This window comes from Hirundo rustica, chromosome 5 (genome assembly GCF_015227805.2).
Source record: "Hirundo rustica isolate bHirRus1 chromosome 5, bHirRus1.pri.v3, whole genome shotgun sequence".
NCBI classification, from domain to species: domain Eukaryota; kingdom Metazoa; phylum Chordata; class Aves; order Passeriformes; family Hirundinidae; genus Hirundo; species Hirundo rustica.
Window position 1 is genome coordinate 29,675,978 of NC_053454.1, and position 20,361 is coordinate 29,696,338.

Genomic DNA, 20,361 nt, shown 5'->3' on the forward strand with positions numbered 1-20,361 from the left:
TGACTGCTATTCCTAGCAGGCACCCATATCACAGGCCAGAGAAGTGCTGCCCGTCTGCTGGCCTCCAGGACCAGATTGGTCACAGAATCTGAGCTCATGTGCTAGAGCTGATCACATCCCACACTGTGCTGGACACTCAGAATATTGAAGAACTGCAGCTGGCATGGGATGAGCAGTTAGCCCATCAGGATTTGTTAGATGATTGCTAGGCAGAGGAGTGCAAGATTTCTTGTAAGGATAATTAGATATGGGAAACTTCACTGGTGTGTGAGAGAGTAGAAACACTATTTTAATCTGCTTTCAAGTAGTTCTTACTTGTGGTATGTGTTTTGAGATAAATTCATGTTTTATATGTTATAAACTATAAACTATATTACAAGCAGAGGGTTTCCACAAAACTGTAGAAACTCTACTGCCTGCTGAGACTGATTTGCAATCATAGAGATTCCAGACAATAGCAGGGCGAAGCCCAAATTAACAACCAAAAGGGATGGCCAAACAAGAGATGTTCCATCGATCAAGGAAGAGCCATCTGCCTCCTCCGGATTAACACATGATACCAGTCTAGAAGAAGAAGACCCAGAGATGTCGCTATCAGCATCCCAATGCCGACTTCTCGGAGCCCCGTTCAAGTGCCTGATTCTGCCAGGAAGAAGCATTCAGAGCCAAGTGGCCAGAGAAAGAAAACACATGAATATGCGCAGCAGATACAAACGAACTATAAAACTGCCTCAGGGAAGAAAAACCGTCTAAAAACCTGCCCACTGAATCCAAGCGATTGTGAATGGGGAAGACTGGTTCAGTTGTGACCGTCTATACGTCCACCCAACTTCAATAACCCAGGATCGAGGTTGTCTCTTTTATTGTGGCTATTTCAGATTGTTATTTTTTAAATGGCAAAATAAAATTACTTTATATTAAATTGGCTATTGATTGTCCGTAACAGTTGGTGCCGTGACTCGGATACAATTTCAGTGCTACGGGACCCCATCTATTCAGGGGGCGCCCCGCTGATTTCAGCGGCCTGATTGAGTGGGAAACCCTGTAGAACCACTTTAGGCCAGAGCCACAATAAAAGAGCGGGGAGTCAGATTCAAGAGCTCTCAGAGAACTCAGGGAAGACTAGGAAGGTCTTCAGGAGCCACGGCAGTCATTTTTACTTGTAAAATTCTACGTGCACAAAGAGCCCATGCAAGAAAATGAACTGTAAGTATTGCTGGTTGAGTAGGTGTGATTGAGTGTGTGAGTGAGACGTGATATTATCACAGAGCGAGTGTGGACCCCATGGTCGCGGTTCCACTCTCCCGCGAGGGATCTGGTCGGCCAAGGGGGCAATGGGATAAAACTCATCTCACATGTCAAGCCCGAAACTTGGGGAGTTGGGGGGATCGATCACGGGAAGCCAAAAGGGAAGGTACATTCTTTGGAGTTCAGGAACTGGTAAACCTTTTGGCTTAGGACTTAGTAAAGTCCAGAATGAGGAGGAGGAGAGAGGGAGAGCTCATTAGCGGCCGAAAAACTGCAGTCCAGGTCACTGAAGGGGTAAGTAGTCCGGTAATTTAGACCCCACTTAGTTAAAAGATTCAGGTAGAGAACTTAACTTTGTTCAGGCAGCCGAGAAGAACACAACACAGGATCTCTAAAAAGTAAGTGAATTTCGAAATCTAAGAAAAAGATGGGACAGAAAAAGAGCAAACCCCAGAAAAAGACATAGGAAAAACATCTGCTAGAAGAAGAGAGTGGCTCTCTCAAAATTCCACGAGATAGTCCATTAGAATAAATGTTAGAACAATGGGAGGATTGTCCTGAAAGGAGAAAAAGGTCCAAGGAAAAAAAAAATTACACATTATTGTGTAGAAATATAGGGAGTTAAGGAGATTAGAAATCATTTAATTTGGCACGGGTTTCGCACTTTTAAAAGAGGGACCTGTCAAGCCCAAAAGAATTATGTAGACAGCAAAAAGCTGCAAGATCATGAGGAAAAGGACTAGATCCTTTAAAAGTATGTTTCTAGTACCCTGTAAAAGGCCTGGAAACTAAAAAAAAAGAGGTGACTGGGAATCAGACTGAAACATCCAGTAAGATAAAGCCAAGAAAAAGTAAAGTTCAGAGAAAATGCTAAGAAAAGTCTTTAAAAGAAAAGTGGGGGGAAATCCCAGAAATTCCATCAGATAACCCACTGGGATTTATATTAGAAAATTGGGGAAATTGGCCCTCAAAAGAAGAGAAATCTAAAGAAAGGGTGATTCACTAGTGTATAAAAGTGTATGGGGGGAAAGATTAGAAGCCATTTAGTCTAGCCCATGTTTAGGTCTTTTAAGAATTAAGTGTGCCAAGCTCTAAATACTTATATAAGTAGTAAGGAACCATCAAATCAAGGAGAAAAGTACTATTCAAGAATATGAACAGGATGAGCAATTAGATTATTTGCTATTAAGACTAAAACCCCAACCCAGACCAAGAATGAGGTTTGGGACCCCCTTGACCACCTACCCCCCCCCATAACAAGTCCCGCAGCTCCAGCCCAGCCAGCCTTCACAATTGCCACCCCCACCCCCTACCTAGCCAGTGCAGATCACAAAACCAACCACACTCCCTGCAAGAACTTGCTCTCCCCCTTCAAAGAGGACAGGGAGAAAAATAAAAGAAATAATTAGTAGTAAAAATAGCGAGAGTGACAAAGATAAAGAGAGGCAAAACCTTCTCCCTTTAAGGGAAATACCGACAGCACCGAGAGTAATCAGATATGTTAATGTCCCCCTTAACACTAGAGATGTCCAAGCTTTTAAAAAGACATGGATAAGCTGATAGATGATCCCCAGATGTGTCAGACAGTTTAGACCATATTTTTTTTAAAGATGCGGTATGTACCCATAGAATAATATGCAAGCTAAGGACATTGTTGTCTACTAAAGAGAGAGAAATAATAAAACAAGCAGGAATAAGAGGATGAGAACCCCAAAATCCACAAGGGGTACCTAAGACTAGAAGTGACTGAATCAAAGACCTGGGTAAGATGCCCAGACAGAAGGGGGTCATCAAAATATGACAGACCTAAGGGAAGTAATAATACAAGGGGTTCAGGAAGCTATTCCCCAAGGACAGAACATTAGCAAAGTATTCAGAAAATGTCAGAGGAAAGACAAATCTCCTACAATTTCGCTCAAGAGATTACAAAAAAACCCCCCTGGAAATGTATTCAGGAGTGGATCTGAATTCACCAATAAAAGAGGCATTGTTAAAAACACAATTTGTAGCAAAATCATAGGAAGATGTACGAACGAAAATTAAAAAGTTAGAAGATTAGCAAGAGAGAGGTTTACAAGAGTTATTAAGAGAAGCTTAGAAAGTTTATGTAACGAAAGATAAAGAAAAACAAAAGTTTCAAACTAAAGTATTAGTTACAGCTGTCAAAAGTATCAAAATTAAAGCTACAGTTTCCTGAACCAGAGGTAAAGTACCTAGGCCATTAAAACGCAAAAAAGAAAAATAAGTTAAACCCTAAAAAAAGTAGCAGTGAATAAGTAAAAATCTACATGATATAAAGTACAAATTTTAAAGTTTAACCTTGTTTTCCTAGAAAAAAAAATAGATTTAATTTAAGTTGTAAAGATAGAAAAGAGAGACAAAGTGTAATCCCAATACAGCTACATCAAGAGAAAGAATAAAGAGTTATTTTCCAAGAAATGAATATCATGTAACACCTTTAGTAGCTTTAAAAATTAGCCTTCAAGGAAAAGTGTTGCAATTTATAGTTGATCTTGATGTAAAAACATGTATAACAGAAATACCAAAAGGATATAAAATATAGAAAGACCCTACTGATATGGAAGGGGGAAGAAAAGAAAGATTTAAAATTCCTATCATTCAAAATGTTGTAGTTGAGAGAGACACCAAAATATGGATAAGAAATATCTTATTAATTTCTAAAACTAAGTTTCAATGTGTTAAGAAAAGATCTAAAAGTAGTAGTAAAGAGAAATAGCAAAATTTCTTTCCTAGGAAAAAAAGGAATATAAGTTAATAGTTTATTCAAAAAAGTTTTACCAAGAAAAATGTTAGGATATGCCTTTATTAATAGAAAGAGTATGAAACATATGTATTATGGGCATACTTCTAAAAATAATACAAAATCTAGAAAAAGAGCTGCTTAACAAATAAATAAAAGATTACTTTTTAGAAGTGTTTTTTTTTACGTTTAATAAGGTATACTTATACACAGATATGGCTTCAGAAATATATGTTGAGATGACTTAGTGGGTTGAAATAGTATAATTTTAATAAAATTGAAAAAAAAATCTAGAAATGTTAATAGAAGTTGTAAAATAGTAAAAAGAATCTTGCAAAGAAAGTGATGTTAAAGTGTGACTTTTAATTATGTGCATAGATAATGTGCAGTTTTGAAAGAAGTTTTTTTTGAGAAAGAGACTGTTAAGAAAGATTAATGCAATTTTGCAGATTAAGGGTGTTGATTTCTGAGACATTTTGGAAATTCTTTTAAGTTTTTAAGAGCCTTTTTATTTTTGTTGTTTTTTAGAGATCTTAAGAAGGTAAAAAAAAAAAAAGTTTTAGAAGTTTTTGAGAGCATTAAAAGTGATTATGAAATGCCAAGGAAGAATTATTTAATTCTAGCATTTAACAAAAAAGAATTAAATGTTAAAAAAAAAAAAAAGTAGTAAAAGCAAGAAGGAACTTTTTAAAATCATTGTAATTAAAGATGTAAAAATAAAAGTAGAAACTAAATTGTGTGAGAAATATGTTGTTTAAGGGAAAATCTAAAGTACAAAAAAAAAGTAATTGTAAATTATTGTGTCACTACCTCCACAAACAAAGAAGCTAGACTAATAAAATATTCAAAGTATTGTAAAATCAGGACCCTTTAAGTGTCTGCTCAGGTCTATGAATTATATGCAGTTTTAAAAGTTTAAACAAACTTTAATCAAGCTAGAGGCTCTAAAGTGAATTAGCCAAATTTGTGTGTTTAAAGTCCAGATGTATGTTGTAGCTTATAACTGATGTATGCATATCTGTTTAACCAGTCTCTGTTTGTCTTTGTTAAATTTGTGCTGTAGTTGTTATGATTAAATAATTTTAAAGTAAACTAGTAGTATATTAGTAAAAAAGTATTTGCACTTAAACAAAAGAGAAAAAGATTTAAAACATCATATTCAGTATGTAAAGTTAAAAAACCCTACATTGTAAGTAAGTCTTAAAAGTTTAAATGTACTTTAAGAAAATCTACATGAAGTATTTATAAGTCTGAGAACTGTAATATGTTCTGAAATAATATTGTCACGAGATCTAGGTCACACACTGCAAAAAGAAGGTGTAAGCCTTGAAGTTTGTGTACCAAGTGTCTAGAGGAAGAACAGGAGGAGACAATCTGTCTCTTAGTGCTTGCTACTCATGTGGGTTTGCTGGTCCAGAGTGGTACCTGATAAAAAAAAAGGTATAAAGGGAAAATTAGATGCAAAGGCCAAGGTCCTTGCAATCAAGTGCCGAAGGACTAATAAGGTACCCCGCAGGGCTGACACTGTCAAGTTATCAAGTTGGGGCATTTTTAAGAGGAAGTTTGCGGATCAGACCAGCACTGGAACCCCTGAATACTCCTGCTGCTGTGAAGATAGTTTACCTCGCGTCTGGCTCCTACCCCACGGGCGAGGGCAAAGGCAGAGGAGTACACCAGTGGGGAATCCTGATAGTCCTGAGCCTAGCCATGTGCCAGGTGGGCGGGTTGTATCCCGAGGATCTGTTGAGGCAGAACCCCATGAATAAATGTGAGCAATGCCTGAAAGGGCAATTTGCCACTAAAGTTATAACATACCAAGCCCAGTATAACTGTCAACTGGGTAAGGAGAATGGGTAATTGTACTTTCAATGGCATTCGATACAATTTATGTAAATTGGAAGAGGGGGTGATATGCCACAACCCGAAAGCAATACCTAAGGGACGGACAGTCTAAGCCTATATTCAAGAGGAGGAAAGCATCCATCCATGCAATATACAAACAGGAGACTGGATGGATGCTGACCATTCCCACATGTAGCCAGTGTAACCAAACGGTGTAGATAGGAGGAAAAATGAAATCTACTTTTGTAGCGTATTACCAAGTTAATAAGTTATGTTATGATAAAAGTCAATTAGAAATGTGTAGTATAGGTAGAAAGATGTATTAAGTAAGAAAGAACTTGAAACATGAAAGAAAGACATCACTAGGTAATGAACCTATCATACTTGATCTCCTCAGGAACAATGATGATAGAATATGCCTACAATTCATAAGACTTTCTGGTTTTCAAAGAATGAGGAAGGGTTAGATCCAAAAAGTAAAATGAAATTGATAACTCAAGAACTAAAAAGGCATGAATCAGAAGTAAGAAAGAAAAGGGTGGAACAAGGAAAGTTAAAAACTCTAAGTGAACATTATGAACAATTAGAAAAACAATACCGTGATTAAGGACTACCCACCCCCAATCAGAATCTATTTATAGATTTAATGCAAGAAATTTCCACGGAATTTGGTCTATCCAATTGCTGGATTTGTGGAGGGCTCCAATCAGCAGAGAAGTGGCCATGGAAACGTGAGAGTTTAGCTCCAGAACAACTTTTAAAATGGGATAATGCCCACATTTCAAAAACTATACAAAGACCTAAAAGGTGGATATTAGATGAAAGAATAATTGAAACTATTTGTATAAGCAGGGAAGGCAAAGAATATAATGAGTTAGTAGGATATACCCCCTGTATATCCACTTTAGCTGTAAACTCAAGTGACAAAACCAAGATTTGGCAACCAGAACCTCCAACTAGGTACTAAAGCCAAGGGAAAAAGGAAACCTGTGAATGGCTTGACTATATTGGATTATGTTGGCACAAGGTTTCTGGAGCTAACCCTTACCAATCCCTGGAAGGTCTGCGAGAATATTAGAAAGAACCAGAGAAGGTAAATATGAGATGTAAGGCACCTGATGGTATATATTGGATATGTGGAAAGAAGGCCTATAGTGAATTACCCAGAAAGTGGAAAGGGTCTTGTACACTAGAAATGATTCTTCTTCTTCCCATTACCCAGGACAGAGAGCAATTTATTGGGCACCCCTCTGTATGAAACACTAAATAGACAGAAAAGAGAATTAAAGAAAGAACTTCCTATGGCAGGTGCAGACCAGAGATGGGGAGAGGAGGAATAGCCAGCAGAAGAAATTATAGAATACTATGGTCCTGCAACCTAGGCCAATGATGGAAGTTGGGGTTATAGAACTCCTATCTATTTATTGAATAGACTGATAAGACTCCAAGCTGTAGTAGAGATTGTTTCAAATCATACCTCAGATGCCCAAGAGCTGCTGGCTAGACAACACTCCCAGATGAGAGCTTTTGTATATCAGAATCAAATAGCCTTAGATTACCTATTAGCAGAAGAAGGGGGAGTTTGTAGTAAATTCAATAAATCTGAATGCTATATAGAAATAGATGACTATGGGGAGACCATCAGGGGCCTGGCAGCTATGGGGAGATTAAAAAGGTAGACCATGTACCTGTGCAGAAATAGAATTCTATCCTCCAGGCCTCTTGGTGGGACCAGTTGTTTGGACAAGGAGCCTGGTGGAAAAAAGTAGCATTTTTTGTATTATGTTCCATTACTAATAATATTTCTGCCTTGCTTGATACCTTGTCTCACTCGACTGACACACTCTGTGGTAGAAGGCATGCAGATTGTAGCCCTGCCCACAGACCCTGAACTTGCTGTTGAAAAAACTGGCCAGATCCCTAAAATGTCCAGAATAATGAAATTAGAGGGAAAAAAAAAGAGGCTAATAAAGCAGCAGAAGCTTTAGAAAAAATTGAGAAAAAAATAAAGACAGAAAATGTTGTCCACCAGAAATACTGTGAGATATCACAAAAAGACTGGGATGGATATAGCAAATTTGAGGATAATTTATCATCACTCTAAAGTATAAAAAGTACTGTTAGTAATGTAGTAGAATATAGAAATTAGAAGAGTTTTTTAAGAATATGAAAAGAAACATGAATTTAATATGTTTATGAAAAGAGGTGGGGGACTGTGGTATGTGTTTTGAGATAAATTTGTGTTTTATATGTTATAAACTATAAACTATATTACAAGCAGAGGGTTTCCACAAAACTGTGGAAACTCTCCTGCCTGCTGAGACTGATTTGCAATCATAGAGATTCCAGACAATGGCAGGGTGAAGCCCAAATTAACAGCCAAAAGGAATGGCCAAACAAGAGATGTTCCATCGATCAAGGAAGAGCCATCTGCCTCCTCCGGATTAACACATGATACCAGTCTAGAAGAGGAAGATCCAGAGGTGTCGCTATCAGCATCCCAATGCCGACTTCTCGGAGCCCCATTCAAGTGCCTGATTCTGCCCTTTGGAGCCAAGTGGCCAGAGAAAGAAAACACATGAATATGCGCAGCAGATACAAACGAACTATAAAACTGCCTCAGGGAAGAAAAACTGTCTAAAAACCTGCCCACTGAATCCAAGCGATTGTGAATGGGGAAGACTGGTTCAGTTGTGACCGTCTATACGTCCACCCAACTTCAATAACCCAGGATGGAGGTTGTCTCTTTTATTGTGGCTATTTCAGATTGTTATTTTTAAAATGGCAAAATAAAATTACTTTATATTAAATTGGCTATTGATTGTCCATAACATTACTGAAGCAAATTTGAAAGGCAAAAGCTATCTATTTCAAGACAAAAGGATATTGATTGGTGCTGTCAGAGTAATGTATTTTAAACTTTTACTGTTTATAGTCTTAGTTTTACATCCCCAAACCCCTTATTTATGTTGGTGTTGATCCTTATCTTAAAAGGCTCTATGATATACGATAATAGACTGTTTCTGTTTTAGAAGCGGTTAAGAAGCAGCCATTAGCAGATAATTAGAAACAGTTTCTTCTTTTTTATGGCAATATAATAAACAAGGATAATGGATCCCTTTTCCTGGGGACAGAAGTGCTGCATGTAAAATTAGGAACAGTGTATCCCTAATTTGTTTCCTGGGGAAAAAAGCACATGCCATCTTATTTAATGTCACAAAACAGTATGAATATGATTAAAGTAAATGTTATTGAAGTTCTTCATGCCAATACTTTTTCCCATTCTTTTTCACCAGAGTTGACACTATCTTTTGCATAATGGAGTAATTTCCTTTATTTCAGAGCTCTACATCCACCATGTTGCCCTGTGGACCAGCTCTGTCCTTTATTCGGTGTCTGGTGAGGAAGAAGAACATCGGTGGTGAAAGTCTTGAGGACACCAAGTTGTGCCGATGCCTATCGACAGTGGACCTTATAGCCCTGGGAGTGGGAAGTACCCTTGGTGCTGGTGTTTATGTCCTTGCTGGAGAAGTAGCCAAGTCCGATTCTGGACCCAGCATTGTTGTTTCTTTCCTCATTGCTGCCCTTGCATCTGTGATGGCAGGTCTCTGCTACGCCGAGTTTGGTGCTCGTGTTCCCAAGACTGGTTCTGCATATTTGTACACTTACGTTACAGTAGGTGAACTGTGGGCTTTTATCACTGGCTGGAATCTTATTTTATCCTATATTATAGGTAAGATTAAGAACAAACACCAGTCCCAGGGGTTTCTGAGGCAGCAGATAAAAGATAAAGACTTAGGGCTGTTTGTCTTTTCCGTCTCTACACTTAGCTTCTGCTTCTTTTTAATCTTGCTGAGATGAAATAACCAAAATAATTTGATTAGGTTATTTCCTCCTGTGCATCACCATTGCAAACAGGGTTTTTGTAACAGTGTGACGTATGAACCACATACCTTGTAAGAAGATTGTGTCAGACAATTCAATGATGATGCAGAAAAATAAATTTCTTTTATTTTATTTAAAGAAATTTATTTTAAAGATTTTATTTGCCATCTTTGGTCAGCAAAAATAATTTCAATAAAATCAATAAGTGGTTTTCTTCTGAATATACACAGCAAGGACGTTTACAGGGACTCTACTATAGTATCTTACACGAAAGTCATGGTGTTTAAGTACTAACTTGCTACTATATCCTTGTGCTAATTAAGTGCTGTCCTATCAGGTAATCCCACTAAATATAAAAGCAACCAGATCTGAATAAAATCAATGTGGCAGATAGTCAAATAGCTATTTCACTGCTTCAGCAGATGTAACATTTTTGGATTTAAAAATGATTTCTCCCAGGGGAATGTGTTCCAAACTTAAATTGTATTGTGTATGAGCATGCCTAGCTTTAGATGTGTACCTACAGGACAGCTACTCAAATCATTAGAAAACTGATGTCCCCAGTATTGTATTAAAATGTATTTTATGAGAGGAAAGTTACACAAGTAAGATTGTATTGGCCACATACTCTTTACCACAGGACTCTAGTAACATACATTTTGCTAGTGATTTTTTTTTTTTTTCCTTTACTTACAGGTGGCAAACTTTCCTTCATGTTCTGTCTTAAAGTGCTTTCTTATGTTACTTTTTATTGATGAACATATGTCATATCGTAGTTCTAGAAAAAAACTTCTTCCAGGATCAGGCATAAATGACACAGAAATAATCTCTGCAATATTTTGGGAATAAAGGAGACAAAAATGTGTATATTTTGGTTCTAGAAAAACTTGTTACCATTTAACAAGCAAAATCCTTAAACAGTAAAATTCTTCAGCAAAACAAACATCACAGGCTCTGCTATTTTAAATACAAGTAGCAACAGGCTTAGTTTTGTTTCTTTTTCAGTAGAAGTAGCTGTATCCCTCTGAATGGATGTAAAACCCTAAATGTGTGTGTGTTTTATAAAGGTACATCAAGTGTAGCAAGAGCCTGGAGTGGCACCTTTGATGAACTTCTTGGAAAACGGATTGGTCATTTTTTCAGTGCCTACTTCAGTATGAATTTCTCTGGGCTAGCAGAGTATCCCGACTTCTTTGCTGTATTCCTTATATTACTTTTATCGGGTAAGACAATATATGGCTTACTTATGGTGGTTGTGATACTTAACAGTTTAAAGTGCTAAACTGCAGGGGTTTGAACCAGTAATACCTTAAGGAAGTTCAGAGGCACATTTTGTACTGGCACAATGGTTCTGTGAATTAAATGTATACAATGAAATTTTCACATGCACCCTCTTCTCTTGAAACTGAGACATGAACTAGTCACTTGTCAGTACTTTTTTATAAAATCCATAAGACAGATGGATGGTAACAGGAAAATTACACAGTTCTCTGTGTTTTCACAGCTTTATCACCAATAAATGCTTTCAGAGTGGCCTGGAGGTTGAGCTCTGTAGTTTGGTGATATGGTGTCCTTAAATTGTACATTGTCCATGTAGTGGGCATTTGTAAGGGGGTTTTTCCATCAAAATTGTTCATTTATTTGGTATATAGTAACATTCCCCTTTTCAGGTGTCTATCCTAGAGTTTGTTTGACCTAAAGGGCACCCCAAAGTACTTATACGGACCAACAGACCAGTTTGAAACCTGAGTAAACCTTCCCTGTCTACTCTTCCAAGTCCTGTTTTTGTCTTTACTCATGCATCATGCTTTTAAATTGCAAACACTGAACCTAACTGCATGCTATTTGAGGGATCAGAAAACTCAAAAATACTGCAACTTATTTCCATGTTGGTGATTAATAATTATTTATTACATCAAAGTTCCTACTGCCACTGGGAGTGAAGGAAGCAGGAAGTGTATTCTGAAGTGTGCAGTCTGTTTTCAGGCAATACTAGAAGCATTTCAGTATTCAGTAGAGGTCATACCCATATCTTACATACTTGTCATGTTCAGTCTCTCTTTGGATTAGCAGGAGCTTTCTTTGCCAGAAAGTGAAACTAAGTTACATGTATAAAACCTGTCCTCTGGTTCTCTTGTTCTGAGTAGGGTGTTGGTTTTTTGTTGTTGTTGTTTGTTTTTTGTTTTGTTTTGGGTTTTTTTGACACAGGAAAACATTTCTGTTCTACCTACTGCTAGAATGGGTGACCAGTGAATCTGAAGATTTATTAGGTCTCTGTACATAAAAGAATGGCTTCCTATACTTAGGAAGATCTGGGAGTTGACTAAGTTTAGTCCAGCATCCTGCCATGTTTGTGGCTCAGAGTTGCCTATAGGACCAGTTCAGACCCTTACATCCTAGGAGGGTTGGGGATGAATGTAGAATACAACTCGAGCAGACCTTTCAGTTTCACCTCTTCCAAATAAAGGAGGAAAAAATAACACTCTGAAAAACAGAGCACTGAAACTCCCCAAACCAAACCATACAGTCCTAGTTTAGTTGTTGACATCTTTTGTTTTCTCCATTGCCATTGCTGCTTCAGAACATAAGAATAAGAGGTTCTTGAAAAAAGAGGAAATGTTTCCCCTGTGCTCCTGAGTTTTCATTTGTGTTCTGTCTTTTCATCCTTACCATCATTCCTTCACTCCTTTCATATCTGTGCTGCAAATTGCCTCTCTGGGTGTCTGTGATAGGAAGCCAAACCCCCAGTGACTGAACGGGGTGGAATTCCCCACTGCTGAAAGGCGGGGCAGTGGGGATGGCTCAGGACTGTGTAAGCTGAGCATGATACAGTAATAGGATTGTGAGCTGTGTAAAGCTGAATCATAGGAGTAGCAGGTGATGTTTTACAGAAAATGTTATTGGCTAAGCACAAGGGAAAGTACACAGGAATCTGGGGTTTGGGGTTTTTTATTTTGTTTGGTGGGTTTTTGTTTGTTTTTGATTGATTTGTGGGGTTTGGGGGTTTTTTTGTGGGGTTTGGGTTTTTTTTCTATTTTGTTCTTTTTGGACAATGAAAGGACTTTAAAAATGCACATACTATGATTCACATGGCATTAGGCTGATTGAGACACTGCCTTTTTTGGGAAAAACTGAGCTGAAGAAAACATACATCTAATTCAATTAAAATGTCATTGGTGAAGAAAACCCAAGCAGCTTGTAAGATAATTTCTGTGTTCTGATAAGAGAGCAAATATCTCATTAGCAGAGTCAGAAACTTTTTAGACATTGATTTGAGAGGCTTAAAATTTTCAGACTTAATCTGTAAATAATGAGGGAAAATATGTATGTAATATTAGTGGAAATGCTTAGAGCACAAACGACCTGTGAAAACTTTCCAGTTGTATTTAATTTTTCCTAATCTGCTCATTGCCTGTTCCATTAAACTGCTAATACTTTATCACTTAAAATTGTTAAAAATCTAATGATAAAGTAGAATCCCGATGGAATAACTTTCAGATTGTTGAAATGCCCTACTCTGTAATATAAAGCCATGTGTATTTTGTATCTGACTGTTTTCTAGAATCTCTGTGCATCAGTGTTACAAACAGGAGGCGAGCTTTTCTTTTAAAGCTTTTATTACAGATAATTCTCCTGTAAGGAATATATTCTAACAAGCTCTTTTTACAAAGCATAGAATTCTTGTAGCTACTTTTACTCCACAGCATAAAACAGAGATATGGACTGGCATCTCAGAGAAGTAAAAAGTACCCATTGTAAACAATACTTCTAAATACTCTAAAGAAGAAGCTTTCTCTTTTGTGGTTTCCAATATATTTGCCTGTTGTCAGAAAGTTAAAAAGTTTAGCAAGTTTGTGATAATGTTTTTTTAAAAATCTGGTGATGCTTTTTCAGTATTATTCACAGTGCCTGCATATATATATATATATATATATATATATATATACACACACACACACACACACACACACACACACACATACACCCCCCGCTCCTTTATGTGTATCCCTTCTTTAAAATGCCATTTTATCAGTATAATGGGCCATTCACATCTATAAAATATTTTTATTTTACAGGTCTTTTATCTTTTGGAGTAAAAGAGTCTGCATGGGTGAATAAAATTTTCACTGCTATTAACATCTTGGTCCTATTCTTCGTTATGATTTCTGGTTTTGTGAAAGGTGAAGTTGACAACTGGAAGATAAGTGAAGAATATCTCAGAAACTTTACTGCAGTAACAGAGTAATTTTTAAAAATCTATTTACTTGCTTATATTCCAAGGAGTTTTCTCTTACATATGCTTTATTATAATAAACACTATTAGCGTTCTAGTATGTTTTGTCACAAACTTCCAATCAAATAAGATGATAGTTACTTGGTTCAGATATTCTTCGTTTTGCTGGGTTTTTTTCTCTTTCTTCTGATCTTGGACATAAAAATGTCATCTCATGCAGTTTGGTAAAGCAGACCTCTGTCATGATGAGAACACAAACATTTTTTTTTAGAGTTCTAGGGTAGGAAGGTGCATGTATTTATCCTACCAATAATGGGGGAAAAAAAAATCTTTCTGCTGTATTTTTCTTCTTTATAGGAACCGCTCATCCTATGAAAATGTGACAAGTATGTATGGCAGCGGTGGCTTTATGCCATATGGTTTCACAGGAACCTTGGCTGGTGCTGCAACCTGTTTTTATGCTTTTGTTGGATTTGACTGCATTGCAACAACTGGTATAGTACTTATATGTGTGTGTATATATGTTTAACATGGGCAGAGTTTTGCAAAAAAAACCCCAAAGAACCACAAACAATATAACAATCTGTCTAAGAGTCTTCTTACTTTGTTTTCTTCCAAACCTCTTTCAGTCAACACAGAATGAGTCTAAGTTCATTCCTGAACATGGCTATCTTTCTAGAAAGGTGGAGGAGGCTCTGTTTATTTCATTCCTGCACTAAAGAAATGATTGTCACTTTCTAAGTCTTGAAAGTGTTTAGTATAAAATTTTTGTGCTCTAATAATGTTAATCACCTGCTCACTTTTACAGTTCTCTGAGATAAAGTGTCTTCCCTAATGGCTGATAGGGAATGAGTACATTGAAAGTATAGGTAAATAACTAAAAATTATGGGCTTGGAGTACTCTGAATATACAATGTATTTTATGACCTTTACCACTATTTTAACGCTATTTCTGACAACAAAATACTGAGTTCTGTTCCAAGTATCTCAGTTTATTTTACTCAGGTTTTTAAAACTTCTATTACAGATATGATTCCCATGACTTAGATTAACAAATGATTCGTCTTTGATGTTATCTCTTAAAGCTGAACAGGAAAACTAATACAAATTTTTGGTGGGGCATTTTCTTTTCCTTTTTTAAGGAGAAGAGGTCAAGAATCCTCAGAAAGCCATACCCATAGGAATTGTGATGTCACTACTTGTCTGCTTCATGGCCTATTGTGGGGTTTCAGCTGCACTGACACTTATGATGCCATACTATCTGCTAGATGAGAAAAGTCCTCTGCCAGTAGCATTTCAATATGTTGGATGGGGTCCTGCTAAATACCTTGTAGCAGTGGGGTCCCTCTGTGCTTTGTCTACAAGGTAAAGACATTGAAATACTAATTCTATTAGGAAAAGCTGATGAATAATATATTACATTTATATGTATGTATGTTTGTGTGTTCATTTTGTTAATTTTGAAGGCTCAGTCCATGCAAAGAATTAGCAATAATTATTATAAGCAAGTCTTAAACTTAAGCAGACAGTAGCTGTGTTAATTTAGGTTCCTGTTATTTTAAACTGTACTGTTATTGAAATCAACCTCTTTGGTAGAAGCTTATTACACTATTTTTTTCTATAGAAATATTTTCAAACATATGACCTGCAAGTTATCTTTATTAGCTGACAAAGCAGACCTCAGCCATTTGTCCTTTTTTGCCATTTATTCCCAGTGACTCAGCAGCTTTATGGGTTCCATGTATTTGCAGGCAAAATTGAAGACATGATTAACTAGCTCCACTCCTCATCTTCACTGCCTGTCTTTGTTTTCCTCCAGCAGCCAGTCTGTCTTCTGACATCATCCCTTCCTGTGGTTTCTGTGTGGATATTTGAGATACAGATTATAGCTGTGAAAATATTGTAATTTATTCTGCTTTGTGAAACTGTGGATGTAACCTTAATGTATTATTTTGATTAAAAAGATCAGGGAGGACACAATATATGCTAGTATGTGTTCACCCCAATTGTAATATGATACAAACACTTTAATAAAATAGGAAATTGCTTGATACTTGAATTCAGGGATAGAAAAATGCTGATGCCAATCTTTTACCTGAGCTTATGTAGGTAAGGAGTAATTTCCATGAGCTTCCGTGGCAAGAACACTGGCTGCCTTTCCACAAAGGAAACAAGTTGCCTGTGGAAGCACTAATACTAACAGCACTCCAACATAACCCTGTAGGCATTAGCCTGAATATGAGTTTGTTGACTGTGGGCAGGGGTTTAAAGGAAATTAACATTTAGATGCAGGAGGGGATAGAAACACGAAGTAGTTCCAGAAAGCCACTAAAAGAAATGTAGGACTGGCTGAAGAATGTCACAGTTCATTCTGGAATTATAGTTATTTTCTATATAGTTGTCATAGTCCCTTCAGGTAGGAGAGTTTAATTGATTTTTTTCCTTTACATTGATAAATAGTAGAAGTTACATATAAGAAACTAGAATAAAGAAATTAATACTGGAAAACAAAGTGAACTGAGATGGTAAGAATGCCTTTTTAGAAATTTGAACTGTTGATCTTTTTCCAGTGTGTTCTGAAGAATTATATTTACTCCTGTGGAGAGATTAATCTTTCAATCTGTTGACTGATGTTAATTTAGAACAAAACAAAGGAAACAGTATTTCATACTCCTCACTTTAGAGGTACAATTAAGAAAAAACATTGGGATAAATTGCTTTTCATCTTTAGAGTTTCCTGTTACTGTGCTATGTCATGAACTTGTCTTGCCAGGGTAAAGATGTTTGTTAATATTGCCATTATGTATGTAAATGTACTCAAAGAAGGGTAAGATGCATGAACTTTACAAAGCTAAACAAAAAAACCCACTTTCTGGAGTTTTTTGGGATGTACCTTCTTTGCAGAAGGTACACTCATAGATCAAAATCCGTTCATTTGCAATAAAACTTCTCTCCTGTCTACCCTTAATACTCATGTCCCACAAGCATTACTAGATGTACATAGCACCTGTGGTATGTAAGAGCTGTGCCTTCTTTAAGTGATACAGTTGTATCTCTAAAGTAAGAAAGGAAACCCTTCACCTGGTTAAAAACTTGTGTGCTTGCTGCAGAAGTTATACTGGCTATGATTTCATCTTTTGTTTTCTTAATTAAAAGTATTTCTCTTTGAGGGAAAGAAACCATCTAATTTAAGAAGTATGTTTAAGAGCTTCAGACGATCAATGGTTTAAAAGCTTTATGTGTTCTAATAACAAATCTAAATTAATTAGCTTTACTTTAAAAAAAAAGTCTTAATGCAGCTTGCCTAGAGGCGCTTTAATCAAAAGCATTAATCTGCCCAAGTACATTTAAATGGTGCTTACTTTGAATTACTGTTAATCAGCAGAATTACATGGAAATGTAGAGTGTAAGGGATGCTGCTTATGCTTATTTGCTGCTGTTGACTGACAGACTTTCTCCAGGAATACTAAAGCTTAATTGCATAGTTAGTATGATCTGGAACATGTTCCTGGTACATTAACACCCAAGAACTATGGTGATGGCAAGAGAGTTATATTGCTAATCTGGATTCTGTGTGATGAAGTAATATCATTACCCAAATTAATATAATAATAATAATAATAATAATAATAATAATAATAATAAATAGTAAATCTTTGCAGTTGAAATCTTTTCAACTTTGCAGTTGAAAAAAAATCTGTTTGTGTCTGATCTGTAGTATCTTGGGCTGTGGGGCTTTCTGGTTTTGTCTTACAACCATACTTTTTGTTTCTATACATGCCATTAATTAACATTTTTTATCTTGTCCATGAATACAACTCTGCATGAATTGTGTTTGCCATATTGCATGTGTTTGCTTTTTACTCAGTCTTCTTGGATCCATTTTCCCAATACCACGTGTAATCTATGCTATGGCGAAGGACGGGTTGCTTTTCAAATGTCTAGCCCAAATCAATTCCAAAACGAAGACCCCACTAGTTGCTACTTTTTCGTCTGGTACAGTAGCAGGTGAGACTAAGAGCTGATCCTTGTAAAGAAAGGTGCACTGCTAAACACATTGCATATATGGAAATAAACCACTGTTGTGCAGCTTTGATTTGCTTTGGACTGAAATGATCAAATCTGCTTGTTGCTAGGTAAAGTAGTCAACCAGTAAAGCTTTTCTCTATCTCTACCAAGATTTTTACTTGATGGTTTATCTCAAGTGCTTTCAAAGCCTAGGGTCAAAATAAACAGTAACCCCAAACTAAGAACATCAGTTGACCAAACAAAATCCCAAGAGCAACAACACAGAGCCTAAGCAAAACTATACCTAAACCCATTAACTCCTCCAAGCTTTCTTTTTGTGTAGTTGGGTTTACCAGTAAAGCATTGTGCTTTGAATAACCTGTACTTGAACTATACATTTTTCTGTTCTAGTCTTCTCGGCTCTATGTTCCCTTTGCCCCGAATTCTGTTTGCCATGGCACGTGATGGTTTACTCTTTAGTTTTCTTGCCAAAGTGAATAAGAGGCAGGCACCAGTTTCTGCCACCTTGACAGCAGGGGTCATCTCTGGTAAGCTCTCAAAGCCCGTGTTACTTAAAACTGAGATTTAAACACTCTATGCACGTGCATGGTACTTTATATTTTTGAAAAGGGCGGCTTGTTAACTTCCCTTGCATGTACAATGGGAATAAAATTACTGAGTAATTAACGGGTGTAACAACTCCAGATCAAGCCAATCATGGTGGTGGTGATGGCCCTAATGCCACAGAATTCAATTTTTATATATATATTTTTTAATATTAACCCCCAGTATGGTGAATAAGCTTGTTACTTAATCTGAATCCCTCAGGCTGATGCTCTACTGATGGCGCTTCCTTGTCTGATGTAGGCATAACATATTTATCCCATATATAATGGGGGGAAAAAACCTCACATTATTTATTATGAGATATAAGAAAAAAAATGCATTTGCAGCAGGATCAACTTTTGTGTAAATGACAAAGATTTTTAAATTGTCTTCCAAAGAAAATGACTGTTGTTGTATAGGCTTACCAAGTTGTGGTTGAGGGGCATGTGTATGTTGAAGGCTTACATGTCTGTAAATATTTATATACACATACATGCCTATGTATATTTTACCAAAACAGTATTTTGGGAGCTGTTGCCAACTCTTCATATAAATTCTTAACATACAACTCTTTCGCTTTTGTTCATACTTCTTGCAGAGGTACATATAACTGTGCCCAAATTTCATCGTCATTTTAGTGGGATGTTTAATCACCCAGGAAAACTGGAAGCTTTAAAGCATTTACCTCAAAGGCAAATAACTTTTTAAGTAATTTAAATATCAAAGACATGCCTTAGAACTTTTAGCAACCTTGGCTAAAATTAATCTCAAATAAAAGTTTCAGGAATGAGACTAAAATATTTTTATTTATAGTCAGGGTCATCCTCAGATGCTGCAAGACTGGAACTGCTCACACTGCGTACTTGACAATAATGCAGAAAGGCACAGTCGTCCAGATAGTTACCACATGAAGCATTATTATCAATTCCCTTTTTTTTTTTTGGTCAGAGTACAAATAGATTGCTTTTATTATTTCAACTTTATTTTATTTGAATTTATCTCATTGACACATTCTCCTATAAGAATTTCTAAGTGCAGTTTTGTGGGATGAAATCAAGATCTTTATGTGAAATCACAGTAATGATGAGAAGAAAAAATAGTGTATTACTATATTAGGTAAAGGGATTGATACAGTTATACAGCCCTGCCTGTAGCTCTGCAGCAGCTGACATTGCACTGCTTTTAGACAATCTGGGGAATTTGGTGCATCGAAAGCTCACTGGAAAACAGCTTAATCTACTGCTGGAGAAAGAGTAATTTCTTTTTTTTTTTTTTTTTTAAAGTCCATATTTGGTAATTTCCGGTGGTAGTTTAGACAGAATAGTTATGGATGTATGTGACAGTTTATATTACCTGACTTTACTATGCATTTGTAGAATGAATAGTTTTACAGCCGTAAGAAATGTTAAGGAGATGAGATGTTTAATTAAGGTTATCAAATCAAGACTACAGCTGAGGCAACCTTCAGGTGCTATTATGACTGACCTTTTCACAGGCAGTAACCACAATGGCAGACCTCTGCACATGGCAAAATGTTTTGGTGTCAGTCCAGTTTCATCATAAATGGATATATCGTTGTCTCTTAGAGTAGAATTAAGAGAGGTGGAAAAAATTATTCTGCCTTTTTTTTTCTCTCAGTAGATAAGAACTGCTAAGAAGAAACTTGAAGACATTTTTCATTTTGTTTCTAAAGTAAAAGAATATCCAGGCTACAGAGTAGCTTTTTGAAGCTGGGATTAAAATTTAAATATAGCTGCTGTACATGAGGTTTTAGTAG

General features: G+C 36.5%; 1 protein-coding gene across 4 annotated transcripts in view; it reads left to right on the forward strand.

Annotated features, from left to right (window-relative positions):
* The window catches only part of SLC7A2 (solute carrier family 7 member 2), a 67,910-nt gene that overhangs the window by 38,356 nt on the left and 9,193 nt on the right, over positions 1–20,361 (forward strand). For 3 of the 4 annotated variants that reach the window (XM_040063802.2, XM_040063803.2, XM_040063801.2), the window contains exons 2-7: positions 9,194–9,584; positions 10,804–10,959; positions 13,813–13,978; positions 14,328–14,464; positions 15,113–15,335; positions 18,390–18,526. In XM_040063802.2, coding sequence (XP_039919736.1) covers positions 9,209–9,584; positions 10,804–10,959; positions 13,813–13,978; positions 14,328–14,464; positions 15,113–15,335; positions 18,390–18,526 — 1,195 coding nt within the window. In that variant the 5' untranslated portion in view covers positions 9,194–9,208. Of the gene's footprint in view, positions 1–9,193; positions 9,585–10,803; positions 10,960–13,812; positions 13,979–14,327; positions 14,465–15,112; positions 15,336–17,838; positions 17,979–18,389; positions 18,527–20,361 lie in introns of all 4 variants that reach the window. The other variant, XM_058420503.1, reaches the window with a different exon arrangement.